This window comes from Erpetoichthys calabaricus, chromosome 1 (assembly GCF_900747795.2).
Source record: "Erpetoichthys calabaricus chromosome 1, fErpCal1.3, whole genome shotgun sequence".
Classification (NCBI taxonomy): Eukaryota; Metazoa; Chordata; class Cladistia; order Polypteriformes; family Polypteridae; genus Erpetoichthys; species Erpetoichthys calabaricus.
In genome coordinates, this window is record NC_041394.2 from 77,002,960 (window position 1) to 77,028,398 (window position 25,439).

The 25,439-nt window shown below is 36.1% G+C and overlaps 1 protein-coding gene across 1 annotated transcript in view; it reads left to right on the forward strand.

Annotated features, from left to right (window-relative positions):
- LOC114652164 (breast cancer metastasis-suppressor 1 homolog) overlaps window positions 1–25,439 on the forward strand; it is a 94,805-nt gene that overhangs the window by 19,082 nt on the left and 50,284 nt on the right. Inside the window, exons 5-8 of the mRNA XM_028802398.2 lie at window positions 9,444–9,523; window positions 10,296–10,392; window positions 13,612–13,704; window positions 16,508–16,572. Of these exons, the coding sequence (XP_028658231.2) occupies window positions 9,444–9,523; window positions 10,296–10,392; window positions 13,612–13,704; window positions 16,508–16,572 (335 nt within the window). The remainder of the gene's footprint in view (window positions 1–9,443; window positions 9,524–10,295; window positions 10,393–13,611; window positions 13,705–16,507; window positions 16,573–25,439) is intronic.

The window sequence follows — 25,439 nt, forward strand, 5'->3', positions numbered from 1 at the left end:
CCCGGGTCCTCCCTGCTTGGAGTTTGCATGTTCTCCCGTGTCTGCGTGGGTTTCCTCCGGGCACTCCGGTTTCCTCCCACAGTCCAAAGACATGCAGGTTAGGTGGATTGGTGATTCTAAATTGGCCCTAGTGTGTGCTTGGTGTGTGGCTGTGTTTGTGTGTGTCCTGCGGTGGGTTGGCACCCTGCCCGGGATTGGTTCCTGCCTTGTGCCCTGTGTTGGCTGGGATTTGCTCCAGCAGACCCCCGTGACCCTGTGTTCGGATTCAGCGGGTTGGAAAATGGATGGATGGATGGATGGATGGAGGGCACTCATATTTGTGTACTGCCAATCACCTGCATTGGGGCAATGAAGATTAGACAATCAGCACAATTTGCATTCAGTGGAAATTTAAGTACAGCACTGCAGCTTGGTCAGAGCCCATCCCAAAAGTATTTGGTGCAATATGTGGATGTGGTATAATTCTATCAAAGGGAAAGTTACTTCCTGGAGCAAAAAAAATGCAAATATTTTGAATAATAGATCATATACATACACAACAGTTCAGCACAGCACAGTAATAATTCATTGTTAATTTAATTTTAATTTATCATTTTAAATAAATCTCCTTAACATCAGCTGAGAAAAAGTATGAATTGGCTTCAGAATTTTCTGTGCCTGTATTAGACATGACGTGATCTAATTTTCAATATCTTATATTAGATAAAGAGAATTTGATTAAACACACAGAAGATACTTTAAAACTAAAAAAGAAATGTTAAAATGTACCTTTAAGCCAATATGTAGTCAGTAATCAGTAAGTGGAGTATGCATTTGGATAAAATTAATGCTGATACAGAAGATGCCACAAGTTGCTAAACCTAAAGGTTTACATGCTACCTTCAACAAAACTTTTAATAACTGATATGTTTATTAAGACCATTAAAGTCCCCTTTTTTATTTGTTTATCAGAACATAGAAGAAGATCTGTAATATGTTTAGTTAAACTATTATAGGAAAACTGTAAAGGATTCACCAATGTGTTCTTGCCATTGTAACCCAGTTAGATTTTTGGTCCATTTTCAGATTTGTGACTAAGTATACTATTGTACTGCACTTTTTCAGATCTGATACTAGCACACCACAATATCAACGACTGCCTTTTAAGTTATTCGATTTAAAGTACAAGTTTAAGCCTCATTTCTACATGTGATTTTAATAGGCAGAATATCAAAGTGAACCTGAGGCTAGAAGAATATCCTATTGTGGGACTTTCATCCCTGATGTTTGTAGATAATGACATGCAATTGTTTCTATCTGACTGAATTCTCTAGCTTGAACTGGACTGGTTTGCAGGCAGGTTTGTCATGGCTAGGATGACATTTGCCAAGGCCTTGGTTCTCCCTCTGTCTGTTTCTCTTATTCACTGTCTCTGTAGAAAAAGAGTCACTTGTTTTGAGTAGGTGAAAGGACTGCAACAGCATTTAGTACTCAATTCTAAACACACTGGTGTGTTATTCATGACCCAAAGATTGATGTTTTAGAAGCAGAATTTTGTTAACATACAGTGTTGCTAAAGAAGAAGAAAAATTCTGTCTTAGTGGCAGTGGACAGTGCTTTAATAGTCTGTCCCAACTGTCCTCAACTATGGTCAAGGGCTGGGAGTGCTGACTGGAATAATGAGACCACTGGAGAATGTTACATTATAGAGTTCCCCATACATGATAAATTTTGGAGCTTAAAGCTCTATTACAATTTCTGATAAGAGATGTCACTGCTGCAGACATTAACTTCATTTATCACTTTTGTTTAACTGCCATGAGAGAGAGAGTGTGACATTTTAGGAAAGATCCTTAATTGCCTTATGTTTCACAGTGGGGTGGTGGCATCCAGTGATATTAGAAGCAGCAAAAAAGAAACACTCTGCTTTTTTATGTCATTTCAATTATTGGAAATTACAAAGCAAGCAACTGCACTAGTCATCTAAAGCTGCACTGTGATATAACTTATATATCCAGGCAATTGACCCTGACTCTGCTGTACTGAATTCTATATTTAGTGTAATAGTATTTTCTTACATTTGGTTTTCTGTTTGATTTAGTGTCCAGTATACATTTGTTTTAATAAACACTTTGAATCATATTACTTTGAAATTTATTATAACTTATTAACCTAGGAACTAGTTTCTCTCAGTAACTCTAAGAATGAAGCCAGAGGCCAGTAGTCTTCTAGCAGTCAGGTTACTTTTTTCTCTTGAAATTGTGCTGTAGACTAATTTTGTCTGAATTCTGTGACCTGCAGTCACAGGTTTTAAACTTTTATTTCCATATTTCTCAGATGTTATTTTTTCCTAAGCTGGTGTATCCTCCCCATCTATATCTCCTTTGTTTCTACACTTTAGTTTCTTACATCTGGTAAGATTTTAATGGGCTTTCTAACAAAGTAGATCTGATATTAAATGGTGATAAGATGCAGTGGCATTTTAGCAATAGAATTAACATCTTACACACATTTAGAGTCATTTATTATTAAGTCAATTCATATGCAAATGTTTTTCTGAATGGCTGACTGAACATGACATTATCAACATAGCACAATTTAAACCTTGGTCTCAAAGCTAAACAGTTTCTTCATGTAAATGCTGATAATTATCAGCATTAAGCCCTCCGGTTTCAGTTAATTCACTCTATTTCCCTTCTTGGTGGTAGATTTTTAAATAAGCAAAGTGTTTTGTTACTTTTGGCCTGACAGTGCAATTTTTAATTAACAAGTAAAGTCTTTTAATTTTCACACAGTTTTTTGCTTTTCAATAGTGGCAAAAACGAACAATTCACTAACATTCCATCTGTCAGATTATGGAAAAAGGTCTATGTTCCTTCTGAAAGCAATCAAACTCTTTTGATATTTTTTTATTATTTTTTAAAGTGATAAAATAAATTAAATATTCAACTCAAAGACATTTTTGTGAAAATTGTTTGTAATTAGAGAAGGGACTGATTAGTAGCTATGGGAGACATTAGGTTGCAGTCTGCTTATTGAATTATAATGTTCGCTTATCTTTTGTACATGAGCTAATTCTTAATCTAACTAGTCACTTCAAGTAAAAATGCATTTTCTTTGTGAGTGCTATCTCCTACACTTAGAAAAGTAGGGATTTGTTTGAATAAACAAGAATTTAATAGATGAATGTAACATTTATAGAACTTGCCTAAATGCTTGTCTCCTTACACTAAATCATTTTACAATATTGCCATTGTGCTGTCAGGACAAATAAAAAATCTGTTTTGTTGAGTTAAATCTAACTTGTTCCCCTGAACTTGTCTGGTTGTTGTCCTTCAAGCTCAGCATTATTGTATTAACATTATTCAACTTGTATCAATATATATTTTAGAATAACTTGGTCTGTAGACTAATGGAGGTGTTTCTTATTTCCTCAATAAAAATATCTGACCTGTTAGAGACAATATCATTATCCACTATGCCCCACAAAATAATATGACACCCCAAAAGCGCACTGCAAGCTTAGTGAACTGTTCAAAAGTATAATTGGTATTATGCAGTGGAATTAATCAGGCACGCCAAGAGTGGAAAGCTTGTTGGTGAGCTTAGCTGGTATCACAGTATTAAAAGCCCTGCTATAATCAATAAACAGCAATCCAGCGCAGCAGTCCTTGTTATCTAGGTGAATAAGAACAGTATGCAATGTTGTGCTAACTGCGTCCTCTGTTGACCTGTTTGGTCTATTTGCAAACTTTAGGGGGTCCATTGTGTGAGGTATGAATGTCTGAATGTGGCTCATAATGATTCTCTCGAAGCATTTCATCACTGTAGGTGTCAATGCAATGGGCCGGTTGTCATTCAGACAGCTAGCTTTACCCTTTTTTGGCAGTGGAATAAGGGTCGGTTGTTTTGTAGCAGGTGGAGATTGTGGTTTGTATAAGGGAGAGGTTAAATATGTTCACTAGAACATCAGCAAGGGTGGAAACCCAAGTTTTGAGTGCATGTCCAGCAATGTTATCTGGGCTGGCTGCCTTCCGGGGGTTTATCCTCCTCAGAGATTTTTCCACATATTGTGAACAAGGGTGATGAGGCCTCACTAGCTCCCTCTTTGCCAACTGACTTAGTGTTGTGGGACTCGAAGCTGGCATAGAATTCGTTGAACTCATCCAGAGAGAAATGGCTGTCAGTGGTTAGCTCTGTACTTCTGTCTCTGTAGTCTGTGATGTTTCCCAATCCCTGCTACATACTGTACTCCTGAGTATCAGCAGTAGTGTTGGGACTTTCCAGTTTAAGTCTGTATTTTGTTCTGGCTTCTCTAGTAGCTCTGTGCAGATCATATCTGGATTTTTTTGTATTCAATGGCATTGCCTGAGGCATATACCTTGGAGCGAGCATGAAGCGTGGAGCAGACCTTTGAATTAATCCAGTTAATTGTTTGAATATGACCAGATGTGTTTGAAAAGCACAGTAACATCAGTGCAAATGGTTATGTAACTGGAACTTACTAAACTATATTCCTCCAAGTTAAGAGTGTTGTCCTCATTCATAGCAGTTGTCTTAAGAACATTCCACTGAGTACACTGAAAGCAGTCCTGAAACTCCTCCTGCTCAGTTTTCCTTACAGTAAGAATTAGGGTTAGGCTTAGGCTTAGGTTAGGGTTATTGGAGGAAGACAGTCTGCGAAGACAGAGGCACTGGCACACTCCTCCCAAAAAAAATATTTAAATTAAAATACATACCACCCTACTGTTAAAACCACCCCCAATATCAATAAATAAATGTTCCCCATTAAAATTATCCCTATATTTAAACAATATGTCTTAAAAGGTAAGTATAAAGGTCTAAAAACAGTTTGTATACAATATTTAAAATACCCACCCCTTAAAATTAACCTAATCATACACCTATATATTCTTTTAAAAAAAAAAAAACTTAAAAATGTTTTTAAAAATAGGAATAAGTAAAAGGGATGAATCATTATTTGAAACCAGTATTTCTATAATATCTATTTTCTAAAATAAATAATAATGAAACCAGTCCAAATATATGTACACATCCCTACAGGGTATAGTTTTGACATGAGGGACTGAATTTATTAACATTAGGGTTAAAATCAAAGCTAAAATAGAAAAAATTTAACATTAGGGCTACTAATGTGAATGTTAAGGTTTGGAATCATTTTAACATTAGAGCCCCTGTCACCTAGGGTTAAGATAAGGTTTGGGGTAGGGGTAGACCATCTAAACTAAAATCAAAGTGTATATTAAGATTAGGGCCTCTAATCTAAATTTTAAGATTAGGCATAAACAATAAAACTATTAAGATTAGAGCTCAAAACACTAAAATTAAGTTTAGAAGCGGAGTAGGGTAGAACATGTGACAGTGACATAAAAACAACATTTTAAGATTAAGGCTAAAAAAATAACATTTTTTAGATTTTGCATTAAAATACAAGATTTAACATTACAGCCCAGGGGCCTCATGCATATTGCCACGCGTAGAATTCACACAACAACATGGCATACGGACAAAACCGGAAATGTCCATACACACAAAAAATCCAGATGCATAAATCTGTGTACATCAACTTCCACGTTCTTCTGCTACACAAATCCCGGTCAGCGTGAAAAGTAATGCACGTGCACGCACCTGCCACCATTCCCCAACTCCTCCCAGAATTACACCTCTTTGAATATGCAAATCAATATAAATAGCCCCTTAAGGTCAGCATTCTGTGAAAATGGCAAAAGCATGGGGGAAATAGAAGAATTTCAGTGAATACCAAGTGGAGGCAAAAAAAAGTACTATTTGTTGGTTTAAGCAGTGATATAAACAATAAAAGGAAGTTAATCGAGTAACAGAGTGGCGGAGAAACTCGAAAGTTCAGAAAGTCGCAAAGTGTCCAAAATAAATAAGAAGTGGTCAGATATCAAAGTCACCATGAAAAGGTGAGTCGTAGCATGTATTAGACATGGGAACACGGTGGCACAGTGATAGCGGTGAACTGGCACCCCATCCAGAGATTATTCCTGCCTCCCGCAAGATGCTAACTGTGCCGTGTGCTACCTTCGATGAAATAATTTATTGCAGCATTACTGTCTCTCAAATGTACTAGCCTCCAATTCCAAGAAACCAATCGCCACACAATCAGCTCCATAATAGAAGCCAAGCCATCTGTAAGCTTAGAATGCCAATTCTTCAAAAAGTTTATGAAACACTGAAATATCTTCGTAGTACATGTTTAATTATTCCATCCATCTATCCATCCAGGGTCACGCCAATCCCAGAAAGCATACAGTGCGAGGCAGGAACAATCCCTGAACGGTGCGCCAGCTCATCGCTAGTGCTGTGCCACCGTGCCCTCACATGTTTAATTATTAACAATATACATTATTTTATAATTTTAGTTTAAAACTTATCTGTATAATGTAATAAACATGCTTTACTGTATTTCATCTTAAAAATGTTTTAAAAAGAGCTCCAAGAAGATAGCGCTTGGAAATCTAAATCGACTTAGAAGCCAGTCATGTAAATACACACTTTATAAAGTGACTCAGGTTGTGCAATATTATTACTGTAGTGCAAGTTTACAGTGAGATGATTGTACTTATAAGTACAAACAGATCTACCAGGAGCAACTGATGGACTGATTGAGTGCGTTTAGAGCACTTACAATGAAAGTGTTTCTGAACCACGAGGTCCCTACAGGAAAGGCTCTGAAGCGTTTGCCGTATGGGAAAAGTTCAAATAGATTGCGCACATGGCTGAGACAGCATGTGCAAGATGCTGCATACCAATAATCCGATCAGCTGCTATACAGCTGTGATTCCACACTCAGATACAGTGGGCTAAATACTCAGTGGTGCACTGGGAATAACAAAACTAAAGCAGTGATGGTATTTAGAATAGTTTGGCCATTTGGTGCACCATTATACTGTATGGTTACAAGTTGATTACAATGAGATGCCTTAAACTAATAAACGATATGTGGTTAATTTCAGTGCATTTGATAAATCCGTGTCATGGATGTGAATCTAAAAAGTAAATGGAACCACACAGAAACAGTAGCACTGCTTTGACGCTGGGTGCCACTAGTATGCAAAACCGAGCGGAGAACTTGCGTACGCCAAGGATTTAGCTAGCGTGAAAATGTGCGTGGCTTTACGCCAAGTTTAGTTTTTATACATTGCGATGTGAACGTGGAAACAGGCATATGCAACATTTTTGTGCGTACGCACCACTTATACATGAGGCCCCAGGTCATTGAAGGATTAGGGTTAGGTTTAGGCTTAGGCTTAGGCTTAGGGTTAGAGGAACTGTCTATATGCCAGATAGAGGAATACAGAAATATGACCAGACTGTCCAATTTGAGGGCAAGGTACAGCCTTATATGCCCCTTCACATTAGTATACGCGAGATCTGTTATGTTTTTCTCCTGTTTAGTCACGTGTTGTTGGTATGCTGGCATCACAGTCGGTAAATTACAGTGGTTAAAGTCGCTAGCCACTATAAACTCTGCATTGAGGTGCTTGTTTTCTTCTGCATTTATAAACTTTTGCAAATCCAAAAAAACAATAACTACATTATATGAATAAACTATAAAAATAGTCATTAAATATTAAACTATAGACCCTTTTTCAATACGTTCGTTTTTCTAGTTAAATTCATGCAGCCTTTCCTGGAAAAACTCATTAAAATGTAGCATTAAAATGGTCATTATAATGTAAATTGTGTTACTGTTTGATATTGTAAGCAATTTTAAGATGCATTTTCTTACTCCAAATGCCATAGAAAGTGCCTGAGAAGGTTTTGAAATGCTTTTTAACAGTGCATTTTTGTACTATAACCACAAGATGGCAGGAGAAGCATTATTATACTTACTGACCATGATTTTATTTGGTATTATTTTCATTCCTTTATCAATTAGTCCCAAAATGAAAATGATTATTCATTTTTAAAAATGAATAAATACATAAAATTGTGAGTTAGAAATGGCTTTTTTGGTTTAAGCTAGTGTGATATATCGCTGTTTTATGTACATCCTTATAAGCTCAAGTTTGGAAAAGGATTGAAAAATCAGGTGTGTTAATTGCAGTAATTGTGTGCTAATTTAACTGAATAGGAACCCTTATACTCATACAAGATAAATTTTCTCAAATTTGAGAAAACCATACAGTACCTTTAATGTATTATTTGTCTATTATACCTAACAAAAACATGAGCAAAAAGGTATGTGTTGCAATTCAAGACTTAGCTCTGAGGCAAAATCCAAATTTAGCACAGATACAAGACCTTTATTTTATTGTTTAATTTTCTTGAATGGTTGTCTGTAACTACAAAAGCTAATGCAGTGATAGTTAATAAAATGGACAAATAAAAGAAGAGGCAGAATCCAGTTAGGTATGTTACCTAAGTCCGTCACAGTGCATGTGCACCATTCAGTTAGCTTTTACCTTTTATGTAGAGGTAAACCACAGAAAACTGAATATTAGGGAGGATGTACTATATATGATGGATGCTTTAGTAGTCAGACTAATAATGATAGCACTAATGCCTTGCATTTCTAAGTAGGGATTTCAAAAGTATAGATATTTCAGTACTAATTCAAAACCAAAGTTCTGAAAACTTAATAGTACCTCAATTTTTTACAGTATCAGAGTGCAGAGAAAGTTGACACTATAGTCATGCGTGACTACAAGTAGACAAATTACTTTGAAAATACATGATAAAAGTATGAGTAAAAACGTATATAAAATGGCTCACTGTGGGATGAAACAGCACCGCATCAACACATGTCAACAGAAAAACAGAAGTCTTGTTTGGAAATGTATGAATTGAATGAATTGTTTTTGAATAGGAGAATCTCTGTTCTCTGATGTAATGAGCACTTCTACAGATGTCCACTAGTCCAAGATGTATGTAAATGATTAACATGATAAAACAAGTAGGTAGTCATGCATTTTGGTTATTGCTGGTTTCCAGTTCCAGGAACTTAAGCCTGAATCTTGCCCTGGTCGTCCTCTGTGTAGATTTGCAAGTCACCTAATTATGTATAGGTTTTCACTGAATTATGATGTCTTGTGATAGCCAAGTGTCTGTCCCTGGGTTAAGTCTTGCTGTATATAAAATTATGCTGAGAATTCAGTTGCTGTGATACTGATGATTAAAAAAAGTATGTCTTATTGTAATTTTGTTTTTTATCTGATTAAGTGAGTTATTGATTTATTTCTAACTTGTTGGTGGTTTTATCTTTTAACATAAATGAAGTAATAATGTACTTTTAAATGTCCTTTAAAGTAGTTTTATTTATTGATATGGTAACAAACTTAGATTACTACTAAACAATTCTTCATATTTACTGTACAATTACTGTATTAAAGTGGTTTAAGATATCTGATCTGCATATGTGCATACATACTTTTTATTTTTGTTTAATACAGAGGATTTGTCTTTTTCAATTGCAGGAGTCTACAGGAAGCTGTGTTTAGAAGTGATTAAAAATAAATATGAGTGTGAAATGCAAGGTGCAATGCAGCACTTGAAGGTGAAGAATTCTAAGTGAACTAACAGTCCAATTTCAGCAATCAGACTTTTTAGATTAGTTTTACTTTTTTAAAAATTTTAAATAATTTTCATGACTAAAATGTGTGGAATTTATTAATTGTTCAGCTAACAAGACTTATGTGATCTACACAGCATACAAATACTGCTTCTTACCTTCTTTGCCTTCTGTATAATAAGATAACATTTCAGAGAGACTGTCTCATTTCAAACAATTAACAATGTTTGACTTGAAGTTTGGTAATTTCAGACTGGAAAATACAGATTACATGATATCTGATACTCTGAGCACCTCTCTCTCCCTATTCTAATGGTATAATATTATAAGTGTCTGTGTCATATATGTACCATTCATTCAGTTAAGAAATGACAATTCTGTGAAAATGTGCATGTTGTTTACTTGAGTAAACTGTAAAGTCCCCAGTTTTGGTTAGAATTATATAAGGTCAGGTATTTTATTTTTCCCAAAGCAAGAGTAAAAAGCCTTAAAATGAACTTAGAACAACATGTTACAAAAGATGGATAAAGTTTCCCAAATAAAAATCTACCGGTAATTTCTTCCATAATAAGATCATTTGGGTTTAGTCTAGAGTACATGTATAGCATCTGTACTAGTAAATCCTGATTTCATTTGACACAGCTGTTAAATATTTCAATCAAGAAAATATCTAGAACATGAATAATAGCTAAAGTGTGTCTTTTCTGAAGTTCATTTATTTATTTTTTTTTTTTTTTAAATTTATTTTGGGTGGAAGAGTGAGAAGATACTGTTATATGACAACATGCATAATGAACTTTTGGAAAAGATCCAGAGACTGGAGGAAGCTCGACAAAGTATTGACCTCACTTCAGGTCAGTAAGCTGCAGTACGCAGCAGAATGCTTAAATTCAACACCTTTGTAAGTGAAACATGTTATTTATAAGCAACAGCTGCATTGGGATGTCTGTCCATTGCTCTTCAAAATTGTTGTCTTGTGGAGGGTTAGACTCAATGGAAACTCAAAAGTAAATACTGAATGTTATTTACATAATATCTCCCAGTTGAGCTAAATTGAATTTAGTTCCATTTATTTTTGTATAGTAAACTCCCTTTACAGACCCGGAGCACTCGCTACATTTACAAATTTACAAGGTAATATAATGAAAATAAAGCACAAAGTATCTTGCCAGTTACACATATACACACATTAAGAATCATAAAAAATGCAATGGAGGGCAAAGTTTTTAAATATGAAATTTCATTAAATAAAACAAAACATTAGAGAACTTCTGGGCGGCACGGTGGCGCAGTGGGTAGCGCTGCCGCCTCGCAGTTAGGAGACCCGGGTTCGCTTCCCCGGTCCTCCCTGCGTGGAGTTTGCCTGTTCTCCCTGTGTCTGCGTGGGTTTCCTCTGGGCGCTCCAGTTTCCTCCCACAGTCCAAAGACATGCAGTTTAGGTGCATTGGCGATTCTAAATTTGCCCTAGTGTGTGCTTGGTGTGTTTGTGTGTGTCCTGCGGTGGGTTGGCACCCTGCCCGGGATTGGTTCCTGCCTTGTGCCCTGTGTTGGCTGGGATTGGCTCCAGCAGACCCCCGTGACCCTGTGTTTGGATTCAGCGGGTTGGAAAATGGATGGATGGATAGAGAACTTCTTTGGGCCTTTCTTAATAGCTTCTGAACCCTGATTATTAACATTGTTAGCTGCCCACTTGCCAAACAATGCAAAGTCACATCCTTCAGTAATCTACCATCTCTCTCTCTCTCTGTGGCTCTGAGACTAGGGATTTGTGCCAGCAATCGGAAGGTTGCCGGTTTGAATCCTGCAAATGCCAGAAGTGACTCTACTTCGTTGGGCCCTTGAGCAAGGCCCTTAACTTACAATTGCTTTGTCCTGTGTATGACGTGAATCTGCATTCAGCCCTGCAAGCAGTTCCTCCAACTTACAGGGAAAACCTGGGGGTTGGTGGCAGGATTGGCACTCCAGCCACCGTAATAATTTTCCCACTATTCTAATGTGGTACTGAGGTGTCACCCTCTGTACTTGGGTCCCAGTCCAGGTGGTTTGTCGGCTGGTGGGTGTGGCAAAGTGCTATCAGCACATGCTCCCAATCTCTTTCTCTCTCTCTCTCTTACTCTGTTCATGTCTCTATCCTCACCTCTTTCTGCCAGATGAGTACTTGTCCACAGTCCTCTCGCATGGGAACGGTGGAATAGCTTCTAGCCCCATCCTGATATCATTTACAGTTGAACCATAATACCACCTTCAGAGATTAGGGACAGGGATTTAGGGATTGGGATCAGAGTCAGAGTCAGCTCCAAGAAAAACAAAAGACTAACAGGTCACACCACCCTCTGATACTCCCTCTCGGTAGTGCAGCCAAGTCTTTCAAAGCTTTTAAAGGACTGGATCTCTTATGGTAGTATTTATGAACCACTGGGGCACAACCCAAAAATAGCTGCTGCTGGAGGGTTGCAAGTTGCTATTGTTTATAATGGTAGTGGTTTGCGAGTGGGTCTTGACGAATCACATCTCAGATTTCATCAACTAGTAGGAGAACCTGGCCCTGATGATCATACTTGATTCACCAATAGGAGTTGCAGAGGGGGGATCCCAACCCCCATTGTTGAGTCCCAAAGACAATTACATGGGAAAAAGTGGGTTGCAACACCAGAAAAGATGAGAAACACTTTCTTAGGGAACTTATTGAAGGTACATCATGACTCCAATTGTTCTAGCGTGGGACTGTATGGCCTCTAGCAGCTAGAGATGTTGGCAGCTTTGCTATTTTCCCACACTTGTTGGTGCTACCTCCTATATCACTTCCAGGGCACCTAACAGAACTGCAGAATATACTGCATACTGACAGTGTCCTTTCTCATGGCATGAAATTTGACAATATATGTCTATAGGCTATTGCCTTTTTGTCCCTTAATGTCAAGGCATTTGTTGGCACTGCCTTTATTCTTTTGTACACCTTCCTGCCTGCAATTACAGGTTCCAATGAGGTCAACTTGTACAACAGACATCTATAGATTATTTTAATATAAGTTCTTAAAGTTACTTAACAATAATAAATAAGTGAAAATGAACTTAGTATTTTAATGTGGTTCCAGCAAACAAATGAGAAGAGAAAATCTACATTTTTATCATGGCAGATGTCATATGATCTGTGGCCACTGGCCCACATTCCAAGATGTATTAAAATGCCGCATTTGCTGATGATTATGACCAAAAATAAAATAAAGCTCTTGAACTGAGTATGCAACTAGCAATGACACATCTATCATAAGGCACTGTTTCCAGATCAGTAATTGAGTACCTCCACTAGCAGGTATAGCTTCATTGTTACTGATAGGTCTACAGGGTATGATCAAAAGAGTGAACTTTGTGTACAGTGCCACAAAATGACAACCTTTTCATAGATACATTTCAGCTTCTTTACCAAATGGTTGCTTGTGTATCAGCCACCAAAGAATCATGCATCATTTAGAAGAACTTTGTCACTGTGCCATTGGCTCACAATTTGCAAGAATGTTAACAGATGACAAAACAGGAACAATATTAACATCCACTGTATATCCCCTGCATTAGTAATTGCTTCTGATTAACAATTATCTGGCAAAACATGACATGACTATATACTTGCATATTCTCGTTACACTCGTGATTTTGTACCACATATATGAATAGTACTTTATTCCATTTTGCTTGATTTTCCTTACTTGTTTCAAAGAACTTCATCAATCTTTCATTTTTTGGGTGGAGGTGGAAGATTGTAAAATTGTAGATTGTAAAAGAATACAAATTCCATGATTATTGTTCTTCTGTTTGCTTGTCTATTATCTTCCTTTTAAAACATTATATTCATGATCTGACAGTTTGTTTTCTATCGCCAGTTGTCATTAGAGTTTGAATGCACAGTAAGGTATACATTAACCTAAGAAATTTTGATATTATAATGAGTGATATTTTAAGTACTGGACAGATAAGTTACACAGTTAATTTCAACTCTATGATATGGTTTTAAAGATCTCATAAACTGAGCTTCTTTTTAAGCAATAAGTGAAAAATTATTTTTTTTTATTTTAAAGAATGGTGGATTGATGAGTTTCAATCAAAGAGGAATAAAAGGAAGTGGGACCCCACAAAGCCAGAGAAGAAGAAGAAACCAACTCTAGTGACTGGTATCCTTTTGTTTTCCCAGATAACTGTTTAAAAAATAAATTAAATTGAGGAATCTTTGTATTCAATGTATGACTGACATTTTGGGATTACTGTTGCATGCCAAAATAAACAAGACATTTCAGATGTTCATTGTAATACAAGCTGTTGCTGTATTTTGCAGGAGCACACTTTCTCTGAAAAGTAAGTTCTTATGATGTAGTCTAATGCTAGCACACGCCCACACACACCTGAAAACAGGCAGCAGGGACGGAACACATGAACAATATAGAATAAAAACAGCACTTAGCTTTCAAAACTTGAAACATACATGAAACTTCAGAAGTAAAAGAGTATATCATCATCCTCACTGTATGAAACAAGAGTCTGTGGTACAACAGGAATTCTGACAAACGTCTTGTCTGTCACTGAGTTTTTTGGTTTTTAAGCTTTGTACAGGTGATTAGACTAGGAGAAAGATCTCGGATGCTAAACACTGTAGCAAACAGCAGCAGCAGAATGCTGCACCTGTTCTTTTTATTAACTTATGGAAATATTGTTTACATTTGCCCAATAACTCAATATACACTTCTTCTCGTATTGTGTCTCATGTTATCAATACAAAATAAAATATTTCTATATTGATGTATAAAGTTATATCTATGTGTAAACATACTTTATACTATATAAACATACAAAAAATCAGATATATGTCTACATAACCATTTAAAGCAAAAATTAAAGTGACATCCTATTCATTACATTTCCTCCACATTATAACTGTATAGAATACAAAAACACTATTTCCTATTTAGCTAAAAAGCTGAAATTTGGCAGGATTGTATATCTAGGGCAGTAGATATCCACTAAGAAAATACTTTTTGATATATCAATATTTAGGGTTACAAAAAACACAATTTAAAAACTAAATACCCCAAAATTTTAAAAAATGCCATTATAGATTTTATTGAAATTTAGTGATGCTGTAAAAAAAACAAAATTAGCCGATGTGTTTTTTTTATTTGTTGATATTTACTATTAATAATGCAGTAGTGAGAACAACATTCTAATCTAATGCATAACTGCGCCGATAGAGATCTTTCAGAGAAATGGGGTGTGTTGGTTTATCCAAATGAATCCCACCTGCATAAACAAAGTTAAGCAAGGTTTGGTGAAGCTGAAAGAAAACGCATTTAGCAAGTGTTTTGTGGACATTGTGGCTCTAAGCATAGTCAATTTCACACAACTGATCCAGTAAGAACGATATTTAGTATATATTTAGTATATATTACCCCCACCTCCTTCTGCAAATAAGCTGAACCCCTTAGACAGTACACTGCTCCAGACAAGTTCATCAGTGTTCACAAAGTTTACATAATGGCAATAACAAAAGGTTAAAGGTAGCAACTGCTGTGTTTTTTTTTTCCTCAGCCACTATGGATTAACAATTTAATTGTCTTGCTGGATTGTAGCGTTTACCTTAGAGTTGTGTTTCTCAACGTTTGTAGCCATAGGACCCAGTTTTATCTTTTTAAATTCATTGATGACCCACAGGCAGCATTTGAAGAGAGGGGGAGTTTCCCCCTTCGTGAGTTGATCATGATTAGAAAAGCTTTAAGGCAGCTTGGTGTCCATTTTTTATCAATGCATAGCTTTGTGGTTTTAAGAAAGCCAACACTGTTGTCTACTTGCACATTGTCAATAAGTTAGCAATAATAATCAACAATCAGCATTAAGTGCTTTTTGAAGTAAGAAAAAGAAATAAAAAAATGCAAATTAACCTATGCAGACAAGCACTGATTTAACAGAATGAATGTTTTTTTCTATAGCTGACAGAGATGCTATTTTTCAGAATGTGAAAAGAAGAGCAAGGATGGTGATTTTGAGAGAGTATAGACATTTAGTAACTTTTGTTTTTGGTTGATATATATTTATTCAAATCCACTGTATACTGAGACAGCACTAAGTTTAGGATTTGAGGCTGATACAGAGTTGAGATTTTTAGTAGTTTTTAGCTTTGAATGAATCAGTTTCTATCACGTTTGTAACATTACTGAATATGGTGTTCTGCTGCAATCTTTTCATGCCAACACCACCAAGGTCTGTATGTATCATGTTCAACAGTAGGCAGCCTAAGTGAACTTATAAAATTAGCCCCTTGTACAAAAAAATACAAATATTGTACAGAGAAAAGTAATTAATTACATATGATAACTAATATGTAACTAATAAATTGGCACTATAACTGAGTACCATTAAATTGATTATTCTTAAGCAAAGAGGAAGAAGCCACCTAAGTAATACACATAAAACTACAAAATGATTTTGGGACATCACGAAAGCTAGAAATACAATTGTGCAAATACTGTTACAGTATTATATTCCCAGTTAAAAAGAAATTATGGGAATAATTTCTTCAATTATACAATAAAGTCTATTAGTCTACTTAGTTGCCATTTCATATATAATTAGATAATTTCACAAAATCAGCTTTTTAGGGGCTGTTGTCAGTGAAGAACAAGTTCACGTATTTGATAGTGTTTACCAAGAATCCCCCTGTGGGTTTTGTTCTGAATCAATATTCTTCTGCAAACCACTAATTTTAGAACACAAAATTGTGAGGCTGAAAAATAAGCTTATTTTATTGATCACAAATTCAGAAAATTAGTGGTTAACTGGATCACAGTCTTCATACAATAGTAAATTTCAGAACTTAAATTCTTTTCATTGTTCAACATTAATATTACATACACCTGTGCAACCTGCTTGCTTGGTGGTGCATGCTGTGTACTTTAAAGCCCTTCAGGTTTCTTAACTATGATGTAGGACCATATATTGTCTACATGCTGAGAGATATTGATATATTGGAAGACTGGACTGCAATAAAGAAAGTAAGTCACTGAAAGTAAATATTCATGTTATGTGTACCATAAGCAATGTTGCTTTGCTTTCCAGAATTTTATTTGTTAAATTCATTGATTTGTGAAAAAGGTATATCATTGGTGTGTGTATTTTTTAGTTAATAACTGCAATAAAACAATATAGGTCAGCAAATTGTCATGGTGCTTAGCACTGCTGCCTCATCAATATAGCATCATGAGTTTGAATTTTGCATCCACTTGTCTGTGAAGAGTTTTCTTGTTCTTCCCATATCTGAATGAGACTTCTGTGTGTTAGGTTAATTCTAAATAGACCCTGTGTGAGTGTGGGTCTGTTAATGGTTGCCGAGGGACTGGCACTCTGTCCATGGCTGGTTCCTGCCTTTCACCTGATTCTGCTAGTATAGGCTTCAGGCCTAACTGATTGTTAATAAGTATTGTACATAAAATAGGTTTGAACACTTTATGTTCTTAAAAGGTTCATATGAGCACTAAGTGTTTGATAGTAGGTTTAGTTTTTAATTTTTTCCAATTATTTCTAGGAGGTGTGATTAAATGTAATTGAAAAGTTGTATTGTAGATTATTTCATGCTAACTTTGATGCCTCATTTTTCATTATTATAGGTTCTTTATTTAAAATTTTAAAAAGGATAGACCTATAAAATATTTACTTTATCGCCTCATTTAACTTAATACAAATGTAAGGGGGCAAACATTTAGAATTATTTACAAACTAGCAAAATACCCGCGCTTCGCAGCGGAGAAGTACTGTGTTAAAGAGGTTATGTAAACATATATATACATAAACATACTGTATATACATAAATATATACATATACACATCCACATATATATACATATATCAACATATATATACACATACATATATATATATATATATATATATACACACACATGCAGACACATATACATATATATACATATACATATTTGTATATCTACATATATATACACATATATACATATATACATATACATATTTGTATATCTACATATATATAAACATATATACATATATATACATATTTGTATATCTACATACATACACATATATCTATCTATATATATATATATATATATATATATATATATATATATATATATATATATATATATATATATATATACACACATATATATATACACATACATATATATATATATATATATATATATATATATATATATATATATATAGCTGATTAGCCAGTGGATTCGCTCAGTGAGTGCAAGAGAAAAAAATAAAATGTATGTATAAAATAAGTTAAATTGCCAAATTTATTTTTCCACAAATAAAGAGCACTTACAATAACATAGAAATCAATATAAACAACATTAACATCATTATCATTTGAGAATATGAAGTAATATATAAGAAGCACATTGCATATAAATATAAATTATTAAACATTAAAATGTTCTTCTATAAAACAGTACCATGGCTATTAGTTTGTCTGTCCAGGATTTTAAATGAGCTGTAGCTCGCAAACCGTTTCACCTATTGACTTGAAATTTGGTACACAGATACTACGTCACATCTACTATTCGCTTTCCCACACATATGAACACATATATATATATATATATATATACACACATACATATACAGACACATACACATATATACATATACATACATAGTGCGTTGCAACACGGGCTGTGATTGTTACATGGGAGGGAGACGACAAATCACAGCTTCCCGCTTTGTAATCGGGCTTGTGATTGCTGCTTTGACGGATGTCCAGATCCCACAGTATTTCCCCTTAGGAGAGGCGTTAGGCAAGTGTAATTGAATAGCGGTGGTGCAAGTTATTACTCTTTTTATGTTTATTTTATTTTATTGTAGAATCAACTCACAGCTGCGCGCACCAGTGCGTGCGTGGCGGATGCGTACGGCTGACGTTTTCATTGTCTACCACCTTCGCTAATCATTTTTGAGGCTGATTGAAGACTTAAGTGCCAGCTTAACTGAAAAATTAAAGAAAACATACTAAGTTTTAAAAGAAATCAGTTTTAACGGGAAAAGATGCCGACGAAAGAAGAGAAGCAGCGGGACGCTAGGGTCAAGAGCTGCTCATTAAGCAGCAAGCGCATCAACCTCTGAGCAAACGAATGGTAAACGTACAGAGAAAGAGGATAAATACTATGAATGGTCATGTCAAGTGTATTCACTCCACGTTATCGTGGAGTGCGGTTACTGGTATTTTGATAAAAGAATCTGAATAACGTATAAGAATCGTATAAATTATTAAACAGTAAAACATTAACATTTAAGAAGTAAAGATACATTGAGTACTACTGTAGTGCTTTCGGGTATAGTACATTTTTTGTTTGCCCATTACATGCATAAATGTATAAATTTTTTGGTGTACCTACCCAAGAACACGCGACATGACCCGGCAGTTAAAAATTTATCGCTCCAGCAATTTTAACTCTGTTACAAAGTCATCTAATATGGTATTTCAAAAGGCAGCGGGAGCGTTTCTATAAACTCAATTTAAACTTACTGTTTACACCATGCTTTGAAGATGCATAGTATGCGACACGTGTTTCGCCGTAATTGTGTGCTCATCAGGAGTACAGAGTTACTGCACTCCCTTACGGGAATCGATCCTCGGACGTAGAGGCGAAGCCCCTAACGTTGTGCCACGGCGTGAGGTTCGTTCATTTGACAGCATGTAGATCGGGGTAATTACATTGCAGGCATTCGTAGTCTGATTCACAATCTGATTGTATGGGTGGTTACCTACCAGGTAACGCTTGTGGTTGGTGAGCAAGTCGGCTAACTTCTGCCACGGTGCCCTCTTTCAGTTGCGAGAAGCAGATCATACAATGGTTGAAATAGTTTAATATATATAGCAAAATCACCGCGCTTCGCAGGGGCGAATATGGTATTGCAAACGGCAGCGTTTCTATAAACTTATAAAGTTACGGTTTATACCGTGCCTTGTTTCATATTCTTTTCCTACCTTATCAATTGTGTAATGTGTTTTTTGAACAGGTTTGATTAATGCAAGTGATCACTCCTGCTGCGTTCAGTCACTTCACGTGAGCCACTCTCTTGTGTGATGTTGCGATGTCCACGGGTTTATTTAATGTTAGCTAAGACCCGGCAGTTAAAAGTTTCTCGCTACAGCAATTTTAACTCTGTTACAAAGTGATGCAAACTGTCGTTTATACCTCGTGTCTTCTCATTAAACTTTTATCTCGCGAATATGTTATTGCAATCCGCAGCGGGAGCGTTTCTATAAACTTAATTTAAACTTACGTTTTACACCGTGCTTTGTTTCCCTTATGAACATGCTTGTATGCTTAACTCGCTCCGTTCTCAATTGTTTAATTAATTTTTTGCTCTTCGCTGTTTGCGGCTGTTCCTCCATTTCCCCCTACTTCGTTCTTTTATCTCGCGAATATGTTATTGCAATCCTTAACGGGAGCGTTTTAATAAACTGATTGAAAATAGTTTTGCATTTACCTTTTTAGTAAAAGGTGAGCTTTTAAGCCTGAGAAATCACCCCGTAAATGCACACGTTTAATTGGACATGTGTTAAAAGGTATGGTTACACAGTATTAAAAGACAGTGAACAACGTCAGTTACCTTTCTTCCCGCGTTTGATAAAAGGTGAGGTTTTAAGCCTGAGAAATCACCCCGTAAATGCACACGTTTAATTGCACATGTGTTAATATGTATGCTTACACAGTATTAAAAGACAGTCAAAAATTAACGTCATTTACCTTCGTTCCCGCGTGTGACTCGTGCTGTAAATGTCTTCCTTGTTTTTAGTTCACGTGATTACGTAGGAGGCGTGATGACGCGATACGTGACTCCGCCTCCTCCATTACAGTGTATGGACAAAAAATATGTTCCAGTTATGACCATTACGCTTTGAATTTCGAAATGAAACCTGCCTAACTTTTGTAAGTAAGCTGTAAGGAATGAGCCTGCCAAATTTCAGCCTTCCACCTACACGGGAAGTTGGAGAATTAGTGATGAGTGAGTCAGTGAGTCAGTCAGTCAGTCAGTGAGGGCTTTGCCTTTTATTATTATAGATACACCCTAAAACTTGTGTCCATATCTAACATTCATTAATTGTAATATATGAAAATTAAAATGAAGAGCATACCATTTTGGACTTTTTTTAAACAATGCATGCTCTAACATTAATACTTGCCTTAAATAAAGTGTAACTTACAACAAATCATACATAAATTAAAGTAGATATTTGCTATATATTTTTAAAGATATGTATCACTTTACCTGCAGAATTACAAGTTTCATTTTTTGTGTTTATATAAAATGGTGAGAACAAATTATGATGCCTATACATAATTGAAAGCAGGAATCATGAACAGGAAACTGATAATCTTAGAGTCCTTCCTTATTTTTAGCATTACAGTTTAAAAGACTGTGCTGTATCATTAAACCTTGGTGAATTATTTTTATGCTGACTGTCTTTGTTTTGAGAGGCACTATTTTGTCTAAAGTGTGCTTTACATATGAATTATGTTTATTTATAAGCTGATCTATACCAGTCTTATCACTATGGTTTGCATCTATACTAATAAAAGGCAAAGCCCTCACTGACTTACTCATCACTAATTCTCCAACTTCCCGTGTAGGTAGAAGGCTGAAGTTTGGCAGGCTCATTCCTTACAGCTTACTTACAAAAGTTAAGCAGGTTTCATTTTAAAATTCTAAGCATAACGGTCATAACGGTCGACAACGTCCGTCATGTTAAACTTTTTTATTTATGGCCCCATCTTCACGAAATTTGGTAGGCGGCTTCCCTGCGCTAACCGAAACCGATGTACGTACTTATTTTGGTGGTATGACGCCACTGTCGGCCGCCATATTGAACGTTCCAACGGTCTTTGTTAGTTATGGGCCCATCTACAAGAAATTTGGTACGCGGGTTCCCAACGCTAACTGAATCCTACTTACATACATATATACGTCCATAGCCTGCAGCTCGGTTGCCGTGTGAGGCGGCGTTGGGTCCCCCATCCTCACGCCTCCCACGTAATTGTCTGCCTGCCTATATAAGGCCATCCGTCGCTCCAGTCTCTTCATTCCCTTCCTTGCTTTGCCACGGTATTCACGTCTCCCTGCTGATAACTGCAGCCTTTTTATTTAATCCACGGCTTCTCCGCTGTTTTATAGTTCATTTATTACGATTATAGTTATTGTGTAGTATTTTAGACTTAGTTTACATTGTTCAGTTACCCATTTCCTTTATCGTTCCAACCGTACCCCCATTAACATGTCTATCGAGGTGATCGGGTTCCCCATCCCCACGCCTCCCACGTAGTTGGCTGCTTGCCTATATAAGGCCGTCCGTCACTCCGGTCTCTTCATTCCCTTCCTTGCTTCGCCACGGTATTCACGTCTCCATGCTGATAACTGCAGCCTTTTTATTTAATCCACGGCTTCTCTGCTGTTTTATTGTTCGTTTATTACGATTATAGTTATTGTGTAGGTATTTTAGACTTAGTTTACATTGCTCAGGTACCCATTTCCTTTATCGTTCCAACCGTACCCTCATTAACATGTCTATCGAGGTGATCACCATTAATCAAACAACTGTCACTTACCGAGAGATGGTGACTGCCTTTTCCATTCTCTGTGTTACATATTGCACGGCCATATCAGGCTCACTCTTGATATCCAGAGGAACATTTTGTCTTATGTATTGAATGACTGGGACAGGTTCAAGGTGTGGACTGATGACGGTACAGGAGATAATTATACTACACAGGAGCACTATAAGAGTGAAATGCTTAAGCCCTTAACCTATGGTTCTGCATGTGAGTTGATGGCTGCCGCTGAATCGTTCGGTTGTCGCTTTCAAGTGTACCGAATTGGCCAAATATTTTACACCTTTGGACAACCGCCAATGCCTCTTAAACATCTTAGATTCACAGGTGACGATTTGAGTAGTGGACACTTTGATTTTTATGAATGTTTAAACTCTCAGAAGCTGGATGCAAAGTTATCGATGAAACCCATTTCAATTCAAACGCCTCCAATTTCCAGTAAGGCTGTGCTTCGCAATGACAATTAATAAGTCTCAGGGACAGACCCTACAAAAGGTTGGCATTGATTTGGGGCAAGATTGCTTTTCACATGGCCAAATATACGTTGCATGCTCAAGAGTAAGCTCAGTGCACAGCTTGGTCATATTACAACCGGAGGGCCGAACTGACAACATGCTATACAAAGAGATCCTTAACAAATAATTATTGGTATATTTTCCCTCAGTTTAAAAAGGTTTACTTTTCTTCTTAATAAAAATTTTAAAAAAGCGCGAGTATTTTGCTAGTTAGTCATAATATTAATAATCTTGATATGCATTTTATGTGCTTGGCTTCTAAAAAACATGAGCATACTGTCTTAGTTACATAAAAAATGTTCTAATGAAAATGGGTAACTCAGCTCAGCATACCCTGTTGTTTTACATTTAACTAATATTTCCAAACTATTGGGTAGGAATTTGGAGACTTCTAACTTGGCACTTTCAGTTACACAATTTAAAGAGAAAACAACTTTGTACGTGAAATTTACCATTGAAAAGTTACCATTTTTGCACACATATTCAGGTTAAAAAATTATTTAACAATATCGGCTGTCATTTTTTGGTCTTCCTTTGTTTGTAATTTTAAACAGTTTTGCCATGTCTCCTCTTACTCTCTGTTATTTAAGATGACATTATTTAAGTCCTTTAGTCTTCCTTCATAACTTATGCCCTGCCATCTTAGAACTGGTCAAGTAGCTCTTCCATTGTAATACACCTATACTGAATATCTGTTTGTCTATCATGTAACTTATAATTGCTTCCATTATTTTGTTGACAGTGCACACTAGAAGAGGTGATTTATAGTTTTCAGAGTCAATCTAGTGATTTTTTTAAAATAAAGTATATTAAAACATTTGTCAGCTTCCCTTGGTATGCCCTGATTTCTGAAAAAACATGGTAAGAGTATACATTTATAATGACTAGCTTCTTTGAACTGTCTTGGTTAAATGAGCAATTTTATGTGCATTTGCCTTTTTAATCCAAGTAGCAATGTGCTCTTATCAGTATTCATGTTGTTAGTTAAACTCACAGTTCAGAGTTGCAGGGAGCAAGAGTCTATATCCTTGCTACATGAGGCACAAGGCAGGAATCATCTCCACTTACTGTATGATGCTGATATATTACAATCACAACAGCAGTTATACAGTTTTTTTTTATATTACCCAGTGCTACTTGTATGTTGCTGACCTCCTGATGAAAACATAAGAAAAATACAAATTTCTTCTCATTGGTGTTATAGCTTGATTTGGGAATTATATTTGCTTATGCCTTGATTCTAAATGAGTGTTTTCAATGCTATCTCATTTTTGTGTAACATTTATTCTGCAGCAGCATTTTATTATTTGAAAGTTCTGTTGGAATTCCTTGGGAGTTTTTAGCTGGTATTAATAGGTCTCTCAAATGCTGCTGCGATACAGGACAGTAGCAACACAAATAGTCTTTATAGATTCAAAGCTGTTTGCTGCTGTTTGCTGTTCTCTGGTGTTGTGGGCAAATATGGCATAGGCATATTAAAGATCCATGAATTCAGTCTTAGTCACTTTTGTCTTATCCTTAAGGCAGTGTAGGTTTCCTTAAAATGGTATACTATCACGATGCAGCAGGTAGAGTGGCTGGAGATTAGGACCAGAATAATGTAGGGATATTTGGTAAAAAAAAGGTCATTGTGGTAACACATTTCTGTTTGTTACCTGTTCACTTGTTTCAGTGGTGAACAACGGTGAAGAGGTCAGTTTCTTGGTCATGTTGCAGTTTCAGGATAATGATAAATGTGGTGGCTTAAACTAAACAGAAGAATACAAGCATGGTTACTCTTTTGTAGTGAAGTTTGAAAAATTGAGTTTTTTTTAGTTTACTAACTAAGAATATTTAAATTGTGTGTTTTATTTTAGACTAGACAAAGAGCCCATTTCGACAACGTAAGATGAAACGGGCACGAGTTTGTGTCAGCAGTGTATGAAGAACAAATTATAAGTAACGAAGAAGTTGTTTTGTAATGATTGTAGTCCGCTTGTACTGTTAGTTGATGAATTTTCCAGGCCTATAGTATAATATTGAATGATGAATGTTCCAGTACAATATGGAATAGTAATAAGTATAAGCACCACAAACCTGATATAGGTGTATTGAATGAATGCGTAATTGAATCAGAATGCGTAATTAGGCCTCGAGCTGTAGTCGAATTTGCCTTTCAGGCCTCTAGAGCTTTAATCGAAGTCGCCTTTCTCTTTGAATTTTTGCGGCCGTAAATCCGCGCCTGCCGCGATGTTGGGGTTGGATGTCGGTCTCGTAAGGTTTTTCGGGCAGCTGCACAGAAGGCGACTGCGCATTTGGCTTCGGACGTGCACAGAAGGCGACTGCACATTCGGCTTCGGACAGACGTGAATGAGTGAGTGAGGAGGCAGGCGAATTATGTATTAAGATAAGATATAGCCTTTAAGGGAATATACCGTGTGACCAAATCTATAGCTATACTGCAGGGCTTATGAGGGAAAGCTAGCATTGCTTTTAATTGTGTGTTGTTTAACCAATAGCTGAAGACAAGTATTTGAGAGGCTAGTGAGAAAGGTAAAACTTTCTGAAGACAGTTGGAGCCGAGTATGAAAAATTTAGAAACGGGATCCATTAAATCTGTTTATCTTTTGAACCATCATCTAAATAAATTGAAGGAAATAAAAATGTATTTTAACACGGCATTGAATTCTTCAATGCAAATAGACATGCTGAAGATAGAACTCTGGGAGAAATACACATATGTACAGCAAATTTTATAAAGAACTGTTT